The sequence below is a fragment of the Muscardinus avellanarius genome (assembly GCF_963383645.1).
Source record: "Muscardinus avellanarius genome assembly, chromosome: 17".
NCBI classification, from domain to species: domain Eukaryota; kingdom Metazoa; phylum Chordata; class Mammalia; order Rodentia; family Gliridae; genus Muscardinus; species Muscardinus avellanarius.
Window position 1 is genome coordinate 51,941,401 of NC_137803.1, and position 18,547 is coordinate 51,959,947.

The 18,547-nt window shown below is 42.4% G+C and overlaps 2 protein-coding genes across 2 annotated transcripts in view; both read left to right on the forward strand.

The window, feature by feature from the left end:
• ANKRD29 (ankyrin repeat domain 29) overlaps positions 1 to 9,808 on the forward strand; it is a gene marked incomplete at both ends in the record, with an annotated part of 56,624 nt that extends 46,816 nt beyond the window's left edge. The window contains 2 exons of the mRNA XM_080714713.1: positions 7,275 to 7,373; positions 9,725 to 9,808. Coding sequence (XP_080570839.1) covers positions 7,275 to 7,373; positions 9,725 to 9,808 — 183 coding nt within the window. The remainder of the gene's footprint in view (positions 1 to 7,274; positions 7,374 to 9,724) is intronic.
• A 7,603-nt stretch (positions 9,809 to 17,411) lies between these two features.
• NPC1 (NPC intracellular cholesterol transporter 1) overlaps positions 17,412 to 18,547 on the forward strand; it is a gene marked incomplete at both ends in the record, with an annotated part of 58,756 nt that continues 57,620 nt past the window's right edge. The window contains one exon of the mRNA XM_080714659.1: positions 17,412 to 17,468. Coding sequence (XP_080570785.1) covers positions 17,412 to 17,468 — 57 coding nt within the window. The remainder of the gene's footprint in view (positions 17,469 to 18,547) is intronic.

An 18,547-nucleotide genomic window follows, 5' to 3' on the forward strand; every position in this document is an offset into this window, starting at 1 on the left:
AATGTCCCTGGGTTCAATCCCCAGTACTACAAAAGATTAAATTAAATTAAAATTAAAATAAAGGAAGGATTGCAGTTCGCGGACAGCCTCAGCTACTTAGCGAGACCCTTTGCAACTCAGTGAGACCCTGTTTCAAAAATAAAGACTTACTCCTAGGAGTGGTGACTCGTGCCTGTAATTCCCATGCTTGGGAGGTGGAGACAGGAGGATTGCGTAGGTTCGAAGCCAGCTTTGCTGGTTTAGGAGACCCTGTTTCCAAATAAAAATATAAAAAAATAGGTATGGGAGTATAACCCGGAGGTAGAAGAGTTTCCAGGAACCCCAGTACCACCAAAAAAAAGAAAAAAGAAAAAAAAAGAAAAAAGAAAGAAAGAAAGAAAGAAAGAAAGAAAGAAAGAAAGAAAAAGAAAAAGAAGGAAGAAATCGACATAGAAATGCGGGGCTTACGAGCCCCGCTAACAACCAATCTCTATTACCACAAAATCAGTGCTTTTCATAGCCAGAAAACACCATCAGCAGAGAAACAAAAAATGTAATTACATGGGACAGAGAAAAAGAGGGCTGGGAAAACAAGACACCAGAAAGAAACCAGACCACAGTGCTGCAGCCGGAGCCGCGGCGCAGAACGGCGCAGGCGCCATCTTCCCTTGCAGCACCAGGCCCCAGAGAGGAGGGGGACTCAGAACGGAGCTCAGAGCCAGAGAGGAGATACGCCGGCCTCACGCCCAAGGACACGGCAGCAGCACCATACTGCCGGCGGCAGCGTCGAGTTCACCAGACATCACCAGACCAACGCACTCAACAGCCCACCAGGCTCCAGAGAGGAGTGGCGGACAGCGAGCCGAGGTGAGCTGCTGCGGATCAGCCGGGTGGAATTCGGCAGATTTTTCAGCACAGGGAGCATCTAAAGCTCCCAAGGGCTGGGCTCAGCACACCCTGCAGGGACCCAGAGCAGAGCTCAAAACCAGAGAAGAAATATGCCAGCCTCACAGCTGAGGGCGTGGCAGCGGTGGCATATTGCCACCGGTGGCAGCAGCAGCAAATTCACCAAGTCCAGTATAGCTCCATCGGCACACTCAACAACAGTGAATCAAATTGCGGCCCCTAGAGGAGAAATTCCAGTACGGTACTTCCAGGGACTTGACTCAGTGGGGGAGTGGCGGTGGCAGAGATATCACACCATAGGAGAACGCCCAACCTGGCACCCCCCCCCCATGGTCTAAAGCAGCCTCGATTGACTCCCTGGGTCTGAGACTCTGCCATACAACCCAGTAAAGGAGTAGTGGGACCGAGATACCACAGACTCAAGATCCACAGCACCTTAAGTGAAGTCGTAGTGACTCAAGGGAAGAACACAGAGAAGGCACAAACTTCCAAAATCATGGGAAAGAGGAATAACAATGGAGCAATGAATGCTCACAACCCCACAACATCAGAACCCGATAAAACAGAAATTCAGAGATTTCTAGAAGATCAAATCAGGAAAATAACTGTAGAAATAATAGAGGTGTTTCAAAAAGAATTCAGAGAGAGCCAAAGAGATATAAAGGATGCAATTAATGAAGTAAAGGCCTCAATTCAAAGTACAAACAACCGATTAGACCACATGGAGAATACAATCTCGCTCCTAGAAGATGATCACTCCAAAAACGAATTCATAGTTTCTAATTCAGAAAAAAAAAAAAAAAATCCGACAGCAGGAATCTGACATTGAAGAAATATGGGCCCATTTTAAGAGAGCTAACCTAAGAATAATTGGAATAGAGGAGGGAAAAGAAAGTGAAACCAAAGGGATCAACAATCTCTTCAAGGAAGTAATAGAAAAATTTCCAAACATAGAGCAAGAGGTCGATACACAGGTCCAGGAAACTTATAGAACTCCCTTTAGACAGGATCGGAGAAGAGGATCCCCACGTCACATAATTGTCAAAATGACCAATGTGGAAGCCAAGCAGAGAATCTTAAAGGCAACAACAACAAAGGGCCAAGTGACATTCAGAGGCGAACCAATTAGAATCACTCCAGACTTCCCAAACCAAGTCATGAAAGCCAGAAGGGCTTGGAGTAACATATTCCAAACTCTGAAAGAAAACAACTTCCAGCCAAAAATTTCCTACCCAGAAAAATTATCTATCAAATTAAATGGGAAAATAAGAAGCTTCCATGACAAACAGAAACTGAAGGAATTTATGTCTTCAAAACCAGCACTAGCGAAAATACTCAAAGAGATTCACTACAAAGAAGAAATAGGTAACACACACCAGAACCAGAGAAACAAGATTTTCCATCCAACAGACAACTAAGATTGGTTATCTGTGGAGATTCATTATTTATGTTAGTCTTTTACATATCTCTAAATTGTATTGTTTGCTTTTATTGTTCCTAATTTTTAGGATTTCTATTTGGAATATTAATATACCATCAGATATAGCATTTGAGAATATTTTATCCCATTCTGTCAGTAACTTTTAACTGTGTTTACATTGTCTTTGGATATACAATATTTTTTTATTTTTTAGGGAGTTTGTTTACACTTCAGTTGCCTGTGCCATTGAAATCATATCCAAGAAATCATTGCCAATTTCAATGTTGTGAGGTTTTATGACCCAGATTTTCTTCTAAAAGTTTATAGTCTTAAGATTTATATTTAGGTCTTTTACCTTTTTTGAGTTAATATTTGTATATAGGATTAGGTAAGGGTCCAATTTTATTCTTTTCCATGTAATTATTATTTTTCAACAATATTTAGTTAAAAGATTATTATTTCCACCACCAAATGTTCGTGGAAACCTTGTCAAAAATAACTTGACAATATATGGAAGAATTTATCTCTAGGCTTTTATTTAACTCCAGTGGTTTATATATATGCCTTTACAACAGTACTACACTGTTTCAATTATTGTAGCTTTATATGGTTTGAAATCAGAAAATATACATCTTCTAGCTTTGTTCTTTTTTGAGATCGTTTTGGGTATCTAGAGTCCATATTCCATATTAGGATAGATTTTTTTTCTGAAAAATAAATAAATAAATGTATGATAGTTTCACCTTAAAAAAAAAGAAAAAAATATTCTCTGGTAAGAAAGAAAGCAAAAAGAAATACTGAAATGTTATCTTTAAGTCATCAAAAGCTTGGTATCAGACAAATGAAACTGTTATGTGAGAATACCATTGTTAATTTAGGATACATTGCTATAATACTAGATGTCAACCACTAAGCCAAGCATGGGAAGGAGGGATGGGGAGGGAACGGGGTGGGGATCGGGTAGGGGCTGACTGGGTGATGTGTGCATGTATGTCCACAAAAGTTTTTTTTTTTTTTATCCCATTATGATGTATGAATACAGTGCACCAATAAAAAAAGAAAAAAGAAAAGAAAAAAAAGAAAAAGACTTAAAAATAGGGCTGGGGGTCCACCCCAGTACCGCAAAAAAAAAAAATAAATAATAAACACAAAGGAAACAGGTTAGAAACCAAGTCCATATTGGGCACTGCGGTAGAATATGGGTATAATTAGAATGGTTGGTGGATTCTTGAAAACACACTCATCCATCTTCTTGTTGATGGAGACCCATGAACACTGGAAGAAATGGAAAAGTGGTGGGTTTTTTGGGTTTTTTTGTTTGTTTGTTTTTTTAGCAAATAGCCTTGCCGGGCATGATGGCACACACTTGTAATCCTAGTACTTGGGAGGCTGAGACAGGAGGATCGCACAGGTTCAAAGCCAGCCTCAGCAACTTAGTGAGATCCTGTTTCCAAATAGAAAATAGGTCTGGGAGTGTAGCCCAGAGGTACAAAGCCCCTGGGTTCCATCCCCAGAACCACCATAAATAAATAAATAAATAAATAAATAAATAAAGCAAACAGCTTGCCAATATCTAGATTTCGGGTGGGGGGGGTAATAGACAGTAATCATGAAATTGCTAAATTAGAAAGTAAACCATATTGATATTATTTGGAAGATTTTTGTAATCGAGGAAGACATTGGGGTGATGCTGCACACCTGTAATCCCAGTACTTGGGAGGCTGAGAGAGGAGGATCGCAGGTTTGCGGCCAGCCTCAGCTACTTAGCGAGGCTTGCAGCAATTTAGTGAGGTGCTATTTCAAAGTAAAAAATAAAATAAGGCTTGAGGTGTAACTCAGAGGTTAGAACACCCCTGGCATCAATCTTCAGTACTACCAAAATGAAAAAAAAAATTAGCTTTAAACACCTGAAAATGTCAGACAATATGTCTTTCTTGAGACTTGATTCTTTAAGAAAACAGGCCTAAAAGCTCTTTGGTGAGTTTTCATCATTCTGTATTAAAATAGTTTTTTTTGTTTGTTTGTTTTTGTGGTACTGGGGATTGAACCTCTGGGAGTATCCTCAGCCCTATTTTATTTTTATTTTCAAAGAGTCTTACTAAGTTGCTGAGGATGTCTTCCAACCTAAGATCCTCCTGTCTCAGATCCCAAGTACTGAGATTATAAGCATGTGCCACCATGCCCAGCTATATTAAAATATTTCTAAACCATTCTATACACCAGGGGTCAACATACTTGTTCTGTAAAGGTCAAAGAGTAAATATTTTAGTTTTTGTGGACCACTCAGTTTCTATCCAGCTGCTCAATTCTGCCATGGCAACAACAACAACAACAAAAAAAAAGCCAGAAAAAATAATAATAAAAAGAACATGTTACATTCATATAGAACTTCATTTGCTACAGACAGTATACTTATGAAATTTATATTTTCACATTACAAAATATTCCTTTCCTATTGACCTTTATGTAGTCATTTAAAAATCAAAAACAATTCTTAGTTTTCAGAACATAGAAAAATCGGCAGTGGAGCTGGGTGCAGTGGTGCACACTTGTAATCCCAGTACTTGGGAGGCTAAGATGGGAAGATTGCACATTCGCGGTCAGCTTTAGCAATTTAGATTTTGTTTCAAAAGAATTTATTTAAGATAATATAGGGCTGGGCCTGGTGGCGCACGCTTGTAATCCCCGCGCTTGAGAGGCAGAGACAGGAGGATCGCGCTGGTTCAGAGCCAGCCACGCTGGCTTAAGAGACCCTGTTTCAAAAAAAATAAAAATAAAAAAATAAAAATAAAAAATATATATTTATTTATATATGTATGTGTATATATATTCGGTCAGGGAGTGTAGCCCAGCAGTAGAAGGGCTTCCAGGAACCCCAGTACCACCAAATAAATAAATAAATAATAAGATAATATTGGGCTGGGGATATAGCTCCAAGGTAGGACCACCCATGGGTTCAATCCCCAGTACCAAAAAAAAAAAAAAAAAAAAAAAAAAAAAACAGGCAGCGAGATAGATCTGCCCCACAGGCTGGACTTTGCTGACTGTAGGTACAACTACTCTCTTGTTTTCTTAAGTATAGACTGACAAATCTGTTCTAAATTGGTAGAATGGCTTAGCAGCCAGAGGGCTGTGCTCTTAGGGCGCGGTGTGTGTACAACCTCCTTGCCCTTGAATGACCCCCAGATGCTTTTTCGATACTTCCTATCTGCCCTTTCTATTTTCAGACTCCATTCTTGAGGTCAGCTAATACAAACTGCTGTTGTCAGTGTGTTGGCCCCTCTCCCCTCTCCTGGAAATGTGTTACTTCTAATCTTTCATGAACTTGGAAGCCAGAAAGCTGCACTTGTTAAAAATTGTTTGTAAAGTAGAAATAAACCATCCTTGAAAGTAAACTCTATGGACAAAAGGAAGGAAGTTTAGAAGTAGATTTTGCATTAGCCAGTCTTATTTTTTTTTTCTTTTCTTTTTCTTTCTTTCTTTTTTTTTTTTTTTTTTTTTTTTGCCGGTCTGAGGATGGAACTCAGGGGCATTCGACCTCCGAGCTACATCCCCTGCCCTATTTTTTTATTCTTTCTTTTGAAATTGGGTCTCACTGAGTTGCAGAGGGCCTCACTAAGTAGCTGAGGCTGTTCGCGAACCCCGATCCTCCGGTCTCAGCCTCCCGAATGCTGGGATTACAAGCATGTGCCACCACACCCGGCAAGCCAGTCTTATTTCAAACAGTTCTTTTTTGGACTTTTAATTCCTAGCTGTGTTGCCAATAGGTAAAACTGATAGGTTGGTTAAGATGTAGACACGTGAAGCTGGGCATGCCTGCAATTCCAGCACTTGGGGGGCTGAGACACGAGGGTCACAGTTTTGAGGCCAGTCTCAGCAATTTAGGATGACCTTGTTTCAAAATGGAAAAAGGCTGGGGGTGTAGCTCTAGGGGCATTCTACCTCTGGTCAACCTCCAGTAAAATATACATACACACCATATATGTGCCCTTAAAAAAAAAAAAATTGGCACAGCGTTGTTGAGTTCTTTACAGAAAGTCCTAGAGTATATAAAACTGTCTGCATGACCATGAAGTCACATGCAGTCTTGTTTCATTTGCAAAAGGACATTGGCCGTATTTATGCTGACCATCAGCTATGTATTGGGAACATTATACTGGGGGTGGCTGTGCCTTGTTTTTTGTTTTGTTTTGTTTTTGTTTGTTTGTTTGTTTGCAGTACTAGGGATGAAACCCAGGGGCATTCTACCCCCGAACTACACCCCCAGCTCTATTTTATATTCTTTATTTTGAAACAGGGTCTCACTGAGTTACAAAGGGCCTCGCCAAGTAGTAGCTGAGGCTATCTGAGAACTGTGATCCTCCTGTCTCAACTTCCCAAATGCTGGGATTATAAGTGTGAGCCACCACGCCTGGCTTCCACAATTTATTTGCTTATTTTTTGAAATACAGGAGATGGAAACCAGGGGCATTCTACCTCAAAGCTACACCCCCAGCCCTACTTTTTATTCGTTATTTTGAAACAGCGTCTCACTGAGTTGCAAAGGGCCTCACTAAGTAGCTGAGACTGTCTGCAGCAAATCACAACCCTCAATCTCCACCTCCCAAATGCTGAGATTATAAACCTGTGCCACCACGCCCGGCTTTTGTGGGTGGGTGGGGGGGTACTGAGGATTGAACTCAGTGGCATTGTACCTCTGAGCTACACCCCCCCAGTCCTTTTTATTTGAAACAAGGTCTCACTAAGTTGCCAGAGACTGGCCTTGAATCTGCAATCCTCTTGACTCAGCCTCCCAAGTACTGGGATTACAGGTTTACGCCACCACTCCCAAATGGACTTTGAAAAGTACAAGGGAAGATAAGGATGAGTAAGGCTGACAGTCTCATCATGCAGATGGATTAGCTGAAAGCCAAGCTATGTGCTGATGGCTGTGAGCTCCCTCCTGACACACGCTGTCCTTTTCTCCTAGAACGGAACGTCTGCACTCCACGCAGCCGTGCTCAGTGGGAATATTAAGACAGTGGCCCTGCTCCTGGAGGCAGGGGCAGACCCAGCCCTGAGAAACAAGGTACCCACTTACCCCGTCTTTAACTCCATTTGGCCCCTGTGCAGAGTTAAGACAGCATCCTCCCAGGCCAGGAAAGCATGTCTCTGGCCCCAGCCACCGTCTTCATACTTCTGCTTAGATTGGGCAGGCAAGATTGCTATTATATCAGAAATAGTAGGCTATTTCTGAGCAGTACATTTGGGCCCAGGGTATTATACTTGAAAAAACTGTATTATCAGTGGTTTTTGGTTAACAATGGTGCAACCCCTGGCAAGGGTGAGGGAGGCAGGCATTACAGGGAGTGAGTTTTATTATTCTATCATCAGAAATATGCCCTAAAAACGTCAGAGTCCTGCTAGCTTATACTGTCCCCGTAAGGTGGATGTTCATATCTTGAGAATTGCTTGTGCTTTGTCTAGTGACTGCATGGGGAAATGTTGTTTTATATTGCTAACAGGAGTAGGTGCCACTGCTACAAACCAACCTTTTATATATATTTGTATATTTCTACATCCTTAGTTTACACTTAGACCAGGACTGGAAGCAGGTCCTGGCGGAGCACTTGCCTGTGTAAGGCATAGTCCCCAGCACGGCAAACAAAAACAGTATGCCAAAGTTAGAAGCTGGAAAGTAGATAATTACAATACAGAAGATGATTGTTGCTGTACTTTCTCTCCTATTCAACATCTGCTTAAGCTGTCACATGTTCAGATGGGGTGGGGGGGTGAGGAGAACAGCTTAGAAAAGATCTAACCCACCAACTTTTTAAGGAATGTGCATTTATTAATAGGGGAAGGAATGAAAAGAAACTTTCACTTTGCTCCATACCTACATACTTTGACTTTTTATAAGAATCTATTACTGTTAAATTTTTTTTTTTATGGTACTGGGGTTCCTGGAAGCCCTTCTACCTCCGGGCTATACTCCCAGACCTATTTTTATTTTTTGGAAACAGGGTCTCTTAAGCCAGCGCGGCTGGCATCGAACCTTCGCAATCCTCCTGTCTCCGCCTCCCAAGCGCGGGGATTATAAGCGTGCGCCACCACGCCTGGCTACTGTTAAAATTTTTTAAAATAAAAACAAAAGCCAGGTGTGGTGGCACATGCTTGTAATTCTAGTACTTGGGAGGCTGAGACTAGAAGATTGCGAGTTTGAGGCCAGCCTCAACAACTTAGTGAGATTCTGTTTCAAAATAAAATAAAAATAAAAACAAAAGGTCTAGAGGTACAGCTTGGAGATAGAATGCCCCTGAGTTCAATTCAAAGAAAAAAAGGAAGAGGGGGAAGGAGGGAGAAAGGGATAGAGGGAGGGTGGAAGGGAGGGAGGGAGGGAGGGAGGGAGGGCAGGCCAGTTACACAGCATGCCAAAGCCATGGGTCTCATTTGTGTCTTACTTAGCATAATGACATTATTTCCGCCCACTCTCACCTTTGAATTACTTAGAGACACCATTTTTTGCTTATCTCTTTGCTGAAATGCTTGGATTTGTTTTCCTTTAACTGGCTTAGATCTTATCTTCAGACCTTTTGCACAGACTTTCTAGAGATTAGTCTCTTTTTTTTAGTACTAGGGATGAAACCCAGGGGCATTCTACCTTGGAGCTACACTCCTAGCCCTAGATTTTATTCTTTATTTTGAAACAGGGTCTCACTAAGTTGCAAAGGACCTCACTAAGTAGCTGAGGCTGTCCGCAAACCATGATCCTCCCGTCTAGGAGGGCTGTCACATGTTCAGATGGGGTGGGAGGCTGAAACTGGAGGATCACACAGGTTTGAAGCCAGCCTCAGCTACTTAGTGAGGCTCTTAGCAACTTAGTGAGACCCTGTTTCCAAATAAAAAATATAAAATAGGTATGGGAGTATAGCCTAGAGGTAGAAATCCCCTGGGTTCCACCCTCAGTACCACCAAAATATATATAAAAATATTAATAATAACATTAAGACCTAGGCATGGTGGCACGCTCTTGTGATCCAAGTACCGGGAGGCTGAAATAGGACTACAGGTTCGAGGCCAGCCTCAGCAAGTAGTGAGACTCTCATTAGCCTAGAGAAACCTGTTTCCAAATAAAAAATAATATAGGGCTGGAGATGTACCTCAGAGGTAGAATGCCCCTGGGTTCAATCCCCAATACTGCGAAAGGAAGGAAGGAAGGAATGAAGGAATGAAGGAAGGAAGGAAGGAGAAAAAAATGAAAAAAAATAACAGGGAACATTTATATATTCAAAGGAAATCTTTATTACCTAATACAAAGAGTGAGTCCTGTGGGGATTTTTCATCAGTGAAGGAGAAAGTATGGGTCAGATGCCCTCTTTGGAATCCCTAAAATTATACCAGCTACGGGGATTCACTAATGCCCATCTCTTCTTCTTTCAGGCCAATGTACTTCCTGCAGAACTAACCAAAAATGAACGTATATTGCGTCTCCTCCAAAGTAAAGAAGGACCTAGGAAGAGCTAAATTAGTCCCAGTTTTGACAAATAGAAACTTCAATCATCTTGTCCAAAAAGAAATTGCTTTTTAAACAGTGTTGGGAATCTTTTAAAGAACAAATATGTTCACAATGCCTTCCTGTGGGTCCCTGACAAAAGGTTGTGCTTTTCTGCACTGAGCCAAGATGAGGAGAACTCAGGGTCTCGCCCCCTCACTTGCAGTGGGCTTCTCGCACTGCCCTGCAGCTCGGCTCCCAGGGCCTGGCATATTCATGGATTCCACAGAATCTCCTTTGCAGCTCTGCTAACTTGGGTCTCTGAGTTAAACTCAAAGTCGGACAGGGGTTTCAGTACCAAGCAAGGAAACAGAAAGCTTTGCTCCTTTTAAAGACCAAAAGGTTGACCTACAAAAAAGTGATGCACTTTTTCATTTGTGTTAAATGTAGGTGTATACATAAAATAGATCCGTCATTTTTTATGTATATGTGTACCACTCCAGCGTAAAATGTTTCCTTTCACTCAGAGATTATAACCATGATCACTGTGGGTCAGTGATGTGTATGTGTACATTATTAGAAAACCATTTCTTACCTTCCATCCTGAGCTATTCAAAGGTGAACAGTTGTATGTTGGTTAGTTTTTTTATTCCAGACATACAAACGTCATTTTCACTTCGTCAACCTTGCAGATATGTTAGGATACCTGGTGGCAAATTTGGAAATCTAGAAAATTATAAACTAAGAAATTTAGGATTGTCTCTGTGAGCTTTTATTTTGGTTCCATTTCTGAGAATACCTTTCCCAGGCCACAAGTAAGTAGACTTAACATGCTGTGGAATCCTGAGCTCCCAACACAACATTGCTGGATACGGTGACTTTGAGGTTCTTGGCTAAAATGTGATATATGCACGTTCAATGTGTTGCTAATACTGTTGTGCAGGGGAAAAAAGTCATCAAAGATGGCTATTAGTATTTAATAAGTATTCATCTATGCATGTTCTTGGGTTGATTGATTCCAAGAAAGAATCCTGAGTCCTACTGAATTAATCCTTGGAGGGAGGTTAAAATTTACATTCAATGCACTTTACGATCAATGGTGTCTAACTGCCTCTGTCAGTGCCTAACTGCACACAGGAAAATTTAACTTTCTTTAACTAATAGTTAAACATTAACTAATAGTTTGTCTGTCATTTAAACACATGGTTAGTTTTCTTGCTCATAACCTGCTTTTGTGTCTAATTAGTGTTCTATGTAATGACATGTTAAAATGGAGGAAAATGTTGTAATCCCAGAATAAGTTTTGTTTAAGCAACTTGCCATGGTACTTAGTACCATGGTTGAAGAAGCATTATCTTCAAGCTAGAAAATGACAGAATACAGTTTTTGAAGTTAAAAGAATTTCTATTAATATTGTTTATTATTAATGTAATAAAATCAGCATGTTTTGATCGATGTCACAAGTAAAGTTAGTAACGAGCAACCCACAGCCTGACCAGCTGTGCAAAACTCATTTCAAGATAAAAGATTAGAAAGGTCTGTCTGTGTTGCCAAAACACCAGATATAAACATTTTGGTAGCTAAAAACAGTGCCAATTTCCTCCTTGACATTCTTTTATTCAGGAAAGTTATACAAACGCACATGAAAATTTCAGAAGTGCTGTATTCATTTTGAAGAGGAACATAGCTTGGCCTTAAATGCTTTTTTATTTGTCTCTTAACCCTTATGCCAAAATATAGTTGTTCATCACTGATCCACACCTGAACAATATTATGGGTACTGACAAGTTTCCAAAAGAAAAAATCACAAACTCACTATTTGTCTCTAAAACATGTTGTTGTTGGCCTGTTCCTTAGATCGTTTTAAGTAGGTAATGTTCTTGAACAATATTAGGGCCACAAAAATGAATCCAGTAGTTTTAATGATATTTAATGGAGGCCTTCTTACTGTAGGTAAGAAGTGTCTAGCTTAGATGAGATTATGATATTATCTGTAGCAGTGAAGAGGGTTCATTACCTACCAAAGGCTGAATAAAAGATCTCTTCTTTTAAAGTGTTCATTTTAGTTTGCACACATGTAAATGATTCTTTTATATTAATTTGATTCACAATTCAGTTATGTCTGCTGAAAACTAGCAATTCCTATGCAACTCATTTGCTTAATTGAACTACAAGAATTTTTCATCACATACATATGTTTGATGACGTCTTTCATGATGTAATTCAAAATAAAGTTAATATACTACTAAATTTGTTTTTGCTGCTTTTTCTTTTGTTTTTAACTAAGTTATTTCTATGTGATACCTGATAGCAAGGAATTTTATTTTCTATGATACTGGGGATTGAATCCAGGAGCGTTCTACCTCCAATCCATACCCCCAGCTCTATTTTATTTTCATTTTGAAACAAGGTCTCACTAGGTTGCTGAGGCTGGTCTTGAATCTGCAATCCTCCTGTCTCAGCCTCCCAAATGCTGAGATTACAAGCATGCGCCACCATGCCCAGCTTGCAATAGCTTTCTCTTAGGAAATAGTTGACAGGTTTATAGAACTTCCTGTGTAGGAAACATATTTGCAGCAGTAACTTCAGGAATCTGGAGGAAATCTTCATGGCCTTCTGGCAACCCAAAGAAGCTACATCTCATTACTAACCCACCCTGCGAGAGACACGAAGAGAAAAAGAGTACCTCAAGTCCCAGGCCACTTGGAACCAGACAGAGATGCCTGCATTCTGAGGTGGGCCTGCAGATCATAAGGGTGAGACAAGAAGTTCCTAATTTTCTAACAAGGTGGTCTGGGCAATGGAACTGGCTAAGGTTCACAGGAGGCGACCAGGGGCTATGTCATAGATTATCAAAAATAACAAAAAGAGCAGCAACTAACGTTTGTTAAGGGATTGTTGTATGCTAAACACTTTACAAACATAATGTAAAGTTTATGTGCATTTTTTCATTTACCCCGGACAACAGCCCCATGAAATAAGCACTTCATCTTACAGTTGAGAAAACTGACTTCATGAGATATTTATTGCAGGATGTTGTCATTTTCCTTTTTTAATGGCACTATACCACGCAGCTACATCCCCAGCCCTTTAATATTTTATTTTGAAACTGGCCTCAGACTTGCCATCTTTCTGTTTAAACCGCAGGAGTAGCTGGGATTACGGGCATGCCTGCCTCTGCTCTGCTTAAGCTCAGAACACAACCGGATTAAAGCAGCCACACAAAGAGATTATTTTCTCTAGGCTCATGATTAGTCCTTAGTTATACATTTATGTAACTAGTGGGTCTGGAAAGTCCTAGAATGTTTTCCTGGTAACTGTCCTCTTATTTTTAGTAGTACTTTAAGATAACTTTAAATATGAATGAATGAGGCTATGTTTTAACAAAGGAAGGTAATTAAAGATCTTTAGTTCCTAGCTGCCCTGCCTGTTTTATCTCTGTCCACAGAAAGAATGGCTTCCCAGTCTGTGGTTCTTCTTCCTTCTCCCTCTAGAATTTAACCCTCTAATCTTTTTTTTTTTTTTTTTTTTTTTTTTTTGCAGGTCTGAGGATGGAACCCCAGAGCATTCAACCTCCAAGCTACACCCCCTGCCCTATTTTTTATTCTTTATTTTGAAACCTGGTTTCATTGAGTTGCAAAGGGCTTCACTAAGTAGCTGAGGCTGTCTGTGAACCACGATCCTCCGGTCTCAGACTCCCAAATGCTGGGATTACAAGCGTGCACCACCACACCCGGCTTAACCCTCTAACCTTCAACAAAGGACATGCTGTTCTCCTTCCTATGTGCCACAGTTAAACTTCCAAGAATCATCTTAGAAGGAACGCTTTCAATTTGTAGGAATCAGACACCCTGTTTTAGAAAAGATTCAACTTCCCCTTCTACACAAAGAAAAATGTGTGGCAGAATCCTGCAGAGGAGGGGAGGGCAGTTTGAAGCCCGACTATTAGACTACTAAACTCCTAGTATTCCTCACACTGGCAGTGTTCTATCTGGGTGCAAGTTACATGGGCACCCATGACTGGGGTCACTGCCAACCCAAGCATCTTGGCTCGGTGAAGAGCATTTTACCATAAGTCTGACCAGCACTGCTCAGTTTTGAGTCACATAACCACTGACACGACAGTCAGGAGTTTGTAGCTGGAAGCTGTTTTACATGCAGATGACTGTAAAATTCAACTTGCTTAAGTAAGGGGTTTTAAACGTCTTATTGCAGAGTATATGTTGAACATATGACATGTTCAAGAATGCTCATAGCAACTAGAAACAATTCAATGTTTAATGCCATGGAATACTACTCAGCACTAAAAAGATGAACTACTGCTCCTGCTACTACTACTACTACTACTACTACTACTACTACTACTACTACTACAAGCAATGTGGATGACACATAAACATAATGTCAAGCAAAAGAAACCAGATAAGCCAGGCATAGTGGCACACGCCTGTAATCCCAGTACTTGTGAGACCATTTCTTTTCTTTCATGAGGTTCTGTTTCTTTTCTCTCTCTGTGTGGGAATTAAATCCAAAGGCATTCCACCTCCAAGATACACCCCCCCGACTGATTTTATTTCTTATTTGGAAACAGGGTCTCACTAGGTTGTTGAGAGCCTAAGTCGCGAGGCCGGTTTTGAACATGTGATCTTCCTGTCTCAGCTTCCCAAGTGCTAGGATTACAAGCCTGTGCCTCCATGCCCAGCTGTGAGGCTGTGTTTCAAAATAAAAAGGGCTGTGGATATTACTTGGAGGTGGAATGGCCTCGGGTTTAACTCCCAGAGCCAGAAAATAAATAAGCAAATAAGTAAACCAGATAGCCGGGTGTGGTGGCGCACGCTTGTAATCCCAGCATTCTGGAGGCTGAGACCGGAGGATCATGGTTCGTGGACAGCCTCAGCTACTTAGTGAGGCCCTCTGCAACTCGGTGAGACCCTGTTTCAAAATAAGAATAAATAATTGGGCAGGGGGTGTAGCTCAGAGGTCGAATGCTCCTGGGTTCCATTCCCACACCCGCAAAAAGTAAATAAATAAATAAATAATAAATAAACCAGATATAAAAGACTAGAATTACACTTACATGAAGCTCAAGGAATGGGCAAAACCAACATATTGTGATGGAAGTCAGAGTGGTGGTTACTTCTGGGTGGGAAGAGGGTGATGATGTTGACTGGGAGGCATGAATGAACTTTCTAGAGAGCTAAAGTCTTCTGCATTCATCCTCTGCATGATAGCGTGGCCCCGGTGCCCCTCCTCGGACATTCTGGTCCCCGCATAGTGTCCCTTCCATATGGTATCAGAACTAGTCTGTGACCAACAGAATTGATGGCGATTCATTGTAGCAGCTAGAACATGGAGGACCTGTGGCTTTACTGTGCTTTCTCTTGGACTCCTGGCTCTGGAGGAAGCCAGCGGTCATCCTTCCAAGTCCGGAGGATATTCAGACAGTGTATAGAGAGGAACCCAGGGCTCCTGTCCACAGCAGATCCTCCAGCCCCATAAGCCTTCAGATGACAAAAATTAGAGCCAACATACTGACCACAACCTCATGAGAAACTGGGCCAGAACCACTCAAATCCCTGACTAGCAAAAACTGGAGGAAAAAAACACTCTCTCTCTCTCTCTCTCTCTCTCTCTCTCTCTCTCTCTCTCTCCCTCCCTCCCTCCCCCCTCTCCCTCCCAACCCCATAGTGGACATTGAACTGAAAGGCATTCTACCTCTAAGCTACACCCCCAGCCCTATTTTATTTTGTACTTAGAAACAGTTTCACTAAATTGCTAAGAGACTCCACTAAGTTGCTGAAGCTGGTCTTAAGCCTGAAGCTGGCCTCAAACCTGTTGGTGGGTAATCTGAATTTTGTTGAGCTAGATACGACTCTGAGAAGGACCTACATGAGTCTAGCTACAGAAGTATCACATACATGCAATACAATTCCATACAGCTATTAAAAATAGTAAGGTGCAAAAGCATGTTGTTAAGTGTATAAAAGCAAGACGAAAATTGTGTAGAGTGTATCACTTATTTTAATAGTCTATATATTAATATTCACATAGATGTTTCAACTACACAGAAGTTTTCTGCAGGATGTCCCTGTACATTTATAAAGATGCCTATGTCTAAAATTTTATTTTTCTCTTGTTTTATCCTTTATTCTGAGATCAGTGTTGAATGGTGCTTTTTGTTAAACTTATTGTAATATTGGGCAATGAACCCAAGGGGTACTACCTCTGAGCTATACCCCCAGAAATATACTTTATTTCATTTTGAAACAGGATCTAAGTTGCTGAGAGACTCACGATGTTACTGAATCTGTCGTTGATTCAGATCTGTGATCTTCCTGCCTCAGCCTCCCCAATACTGGGATTATAAGCCTGTGCCACCATGCCTGGGCTGAATGTCCTTTACCCCATTAATTCCCAAGTTTTCGATTCTATGAACATAACAAATATTCAAATATTATTTTGGACTTACCCTAAGTGATACATTTGTTGCTCAATTTAGTTTTATCTAGCTTTTTTTGAGGTATTCCACATCTGAGGCTGAGACAAAATGGGTTAAACAAAAAGTCTCTTAAGTCTCAATCACATTAAATATGTTTCATAGAAGGAAAAAAATACCACATAATTATTGAATTATAAGTGACTTGCTATTATTGTCCGTAAACTTTTGTGCATTTCAACAACAAATCTATGTCTTAGAAATATGAGTTTCCTTAAAAAATATTTTCTGGGCTTCAGGGCATTGTTGAAACTGTATAAAAGACTAAGGAGAAGGGGGGGGATGTCTAACATTTCTTGTGGAGGAGGATTGAACCCAGGGGCATTTTACCTCCAAGCTTCACCCTCAACACTATTTTATTTTTTATTTCAAAACAGGGTAGCATTACGAACCTGCTAGGCCAGGCTTCGCCGGCAGGTGGTGCGGTTCTAGCGCTTTCCCTGACGTAGTCTGAGTAGATTGTAAACAAATCGGACTCCGCTCTGCGCTTGCAATCACAACAAGGGTCGGCCGCTGAGCGCCGCAGACCCCGAGCTTTGCTTCAGGATGCCCAGGCACGGATTCATTTTGGGTAACTGGGTTTGGGAGGGGAGATTGCTCACAGTGCTTATTTTGGCCGAAATAAACATACTGCTCTGAAGAACGAACACTTAAAGCGACAACACCGTCTCCAAGTATTTTTCCCTTGCCAAAACCTTCTCACGCAAGCCCTCCAACCCGGGGGGAAATAAAAGGAAGGAAAACAAAGCATCAACGCCAGATCCTGTTAGCACGACTCTAGAAACTTTCTCCCAGGCTGCGTTCCAGAGGCTCAGCTTCCCACTTCCGGGAGACCCCGGCCCGGTGCCGCGCTGAAAAGGTCCTGGGAGCTCGCGGCTGAGGCCCGCCCCGCCCAGGCCCCGCCCCGCCCCGCCCAGGCCCCGGGCAGGCCCCGCCCCTCCGAGGCCGTCACTGGCCCCGCCCTCCGGCGCCCCGCCCACGGGGCGGAGCTGACCCGCCTCTTTCTTTCCTGACCTGCGCGCGCAGCCCGCCGTCCGCGCCTGCTCGCTCCGGAGTCAGGCGCCGGTCCTGGACCGGGAGAGGCGTAGCTGCCGGCGGGCGCCCTGCGCAGCGAGCCGGACCCCGCAGACGTCCGCAGCATGAGCGCGCGCGGCCCGGCCCTCGGCCTCCTCCTGCTCCTGCTCGGCCCGGCGCAGGTGAGCGGCCCCGAGCGCGCGGTGGAGGACTGGCGGGGCCAGCCCGGGCGGCGGCGGGCGCAGTAGCGGCTCCGCGGACGCGGCCCTGGGCGCGGGAACCGGGGGGCGCGCCGGGGCCCCCACCTTTCCTGGGGTCTCCAGCCAGCCTCTTCCCTGTGGTCTGGACAGGGTGGCAGCTGGGGCTGCTGGTGTGACCTGTTAAGCTCATTTCAGCTGCGGTCACCTAATTTTTCTATTTAGCATATAGAAACGGGGAGAAAGACAGTGGGTGGAGAGGGAATGGACCTTATTTAACTTTTTTTATAAAAAAAAAAATACACGCACACGATCTGTGTAGATTTAAGAAACCTAAAGTCGCACTTTCTTTCCCTTCTCTCTGAGGATGGAGGTGTAAGGGGAGATAAAGCAAACTATTCTTTAAACACCAATTTGAAGCCATCTGAATACTTTTTAAGTCAGCTTGGTCTTCCGGAGTACGGGTTCTTTTCATCTCCGTTTTTAACATTCCAGGACACTGAGGCCCACAGGGGGTAGTTGAATTTCTCTTTGTCACCGTCAGCTAGCGACAGGATGGGACCTGACACTTTGTCCCAACCCCCTGGGTAGGCTTTTTCTTGGTTTGGTAGCCTTGAACATGGGCACCTCACCACTGTTTGTGTCTGCAGTTTTCTCTCAAAAACAGTGGGGGTGGGAGATGCCTAAGGATGTGGGTGCTAATTAAGTCAGATCAGGATAAAAGAGTGAGCCTCGGGGGAATTCTGTGCCCTTGTCCCCACTGGCTTCCCCCCAAATACGCCTGTCATTATTGAAGAAGTATTGGATCAGAGGGGAGGGCAGATTAAAGAGTTCCTTGGACTAGAAAACTCTTTGAAGGGAATAGGTGATGCTGACCCAGTAAGGGTGCAAGAGTCAGGAAAAGAAGGGGGCTCCTTCCTCCAGTGTGTGTGTATGGGTGTGTGGGGGGAGTGTGTAATCCCCAGCTATGGGCTTGTGAAAGGGCCCACGTATCTTAATAATCAGGATAAGCCCAAAGATGCGGGGTTGAGAGGGAAAGCAGAGGAAAACGTATTTTAAGGTGG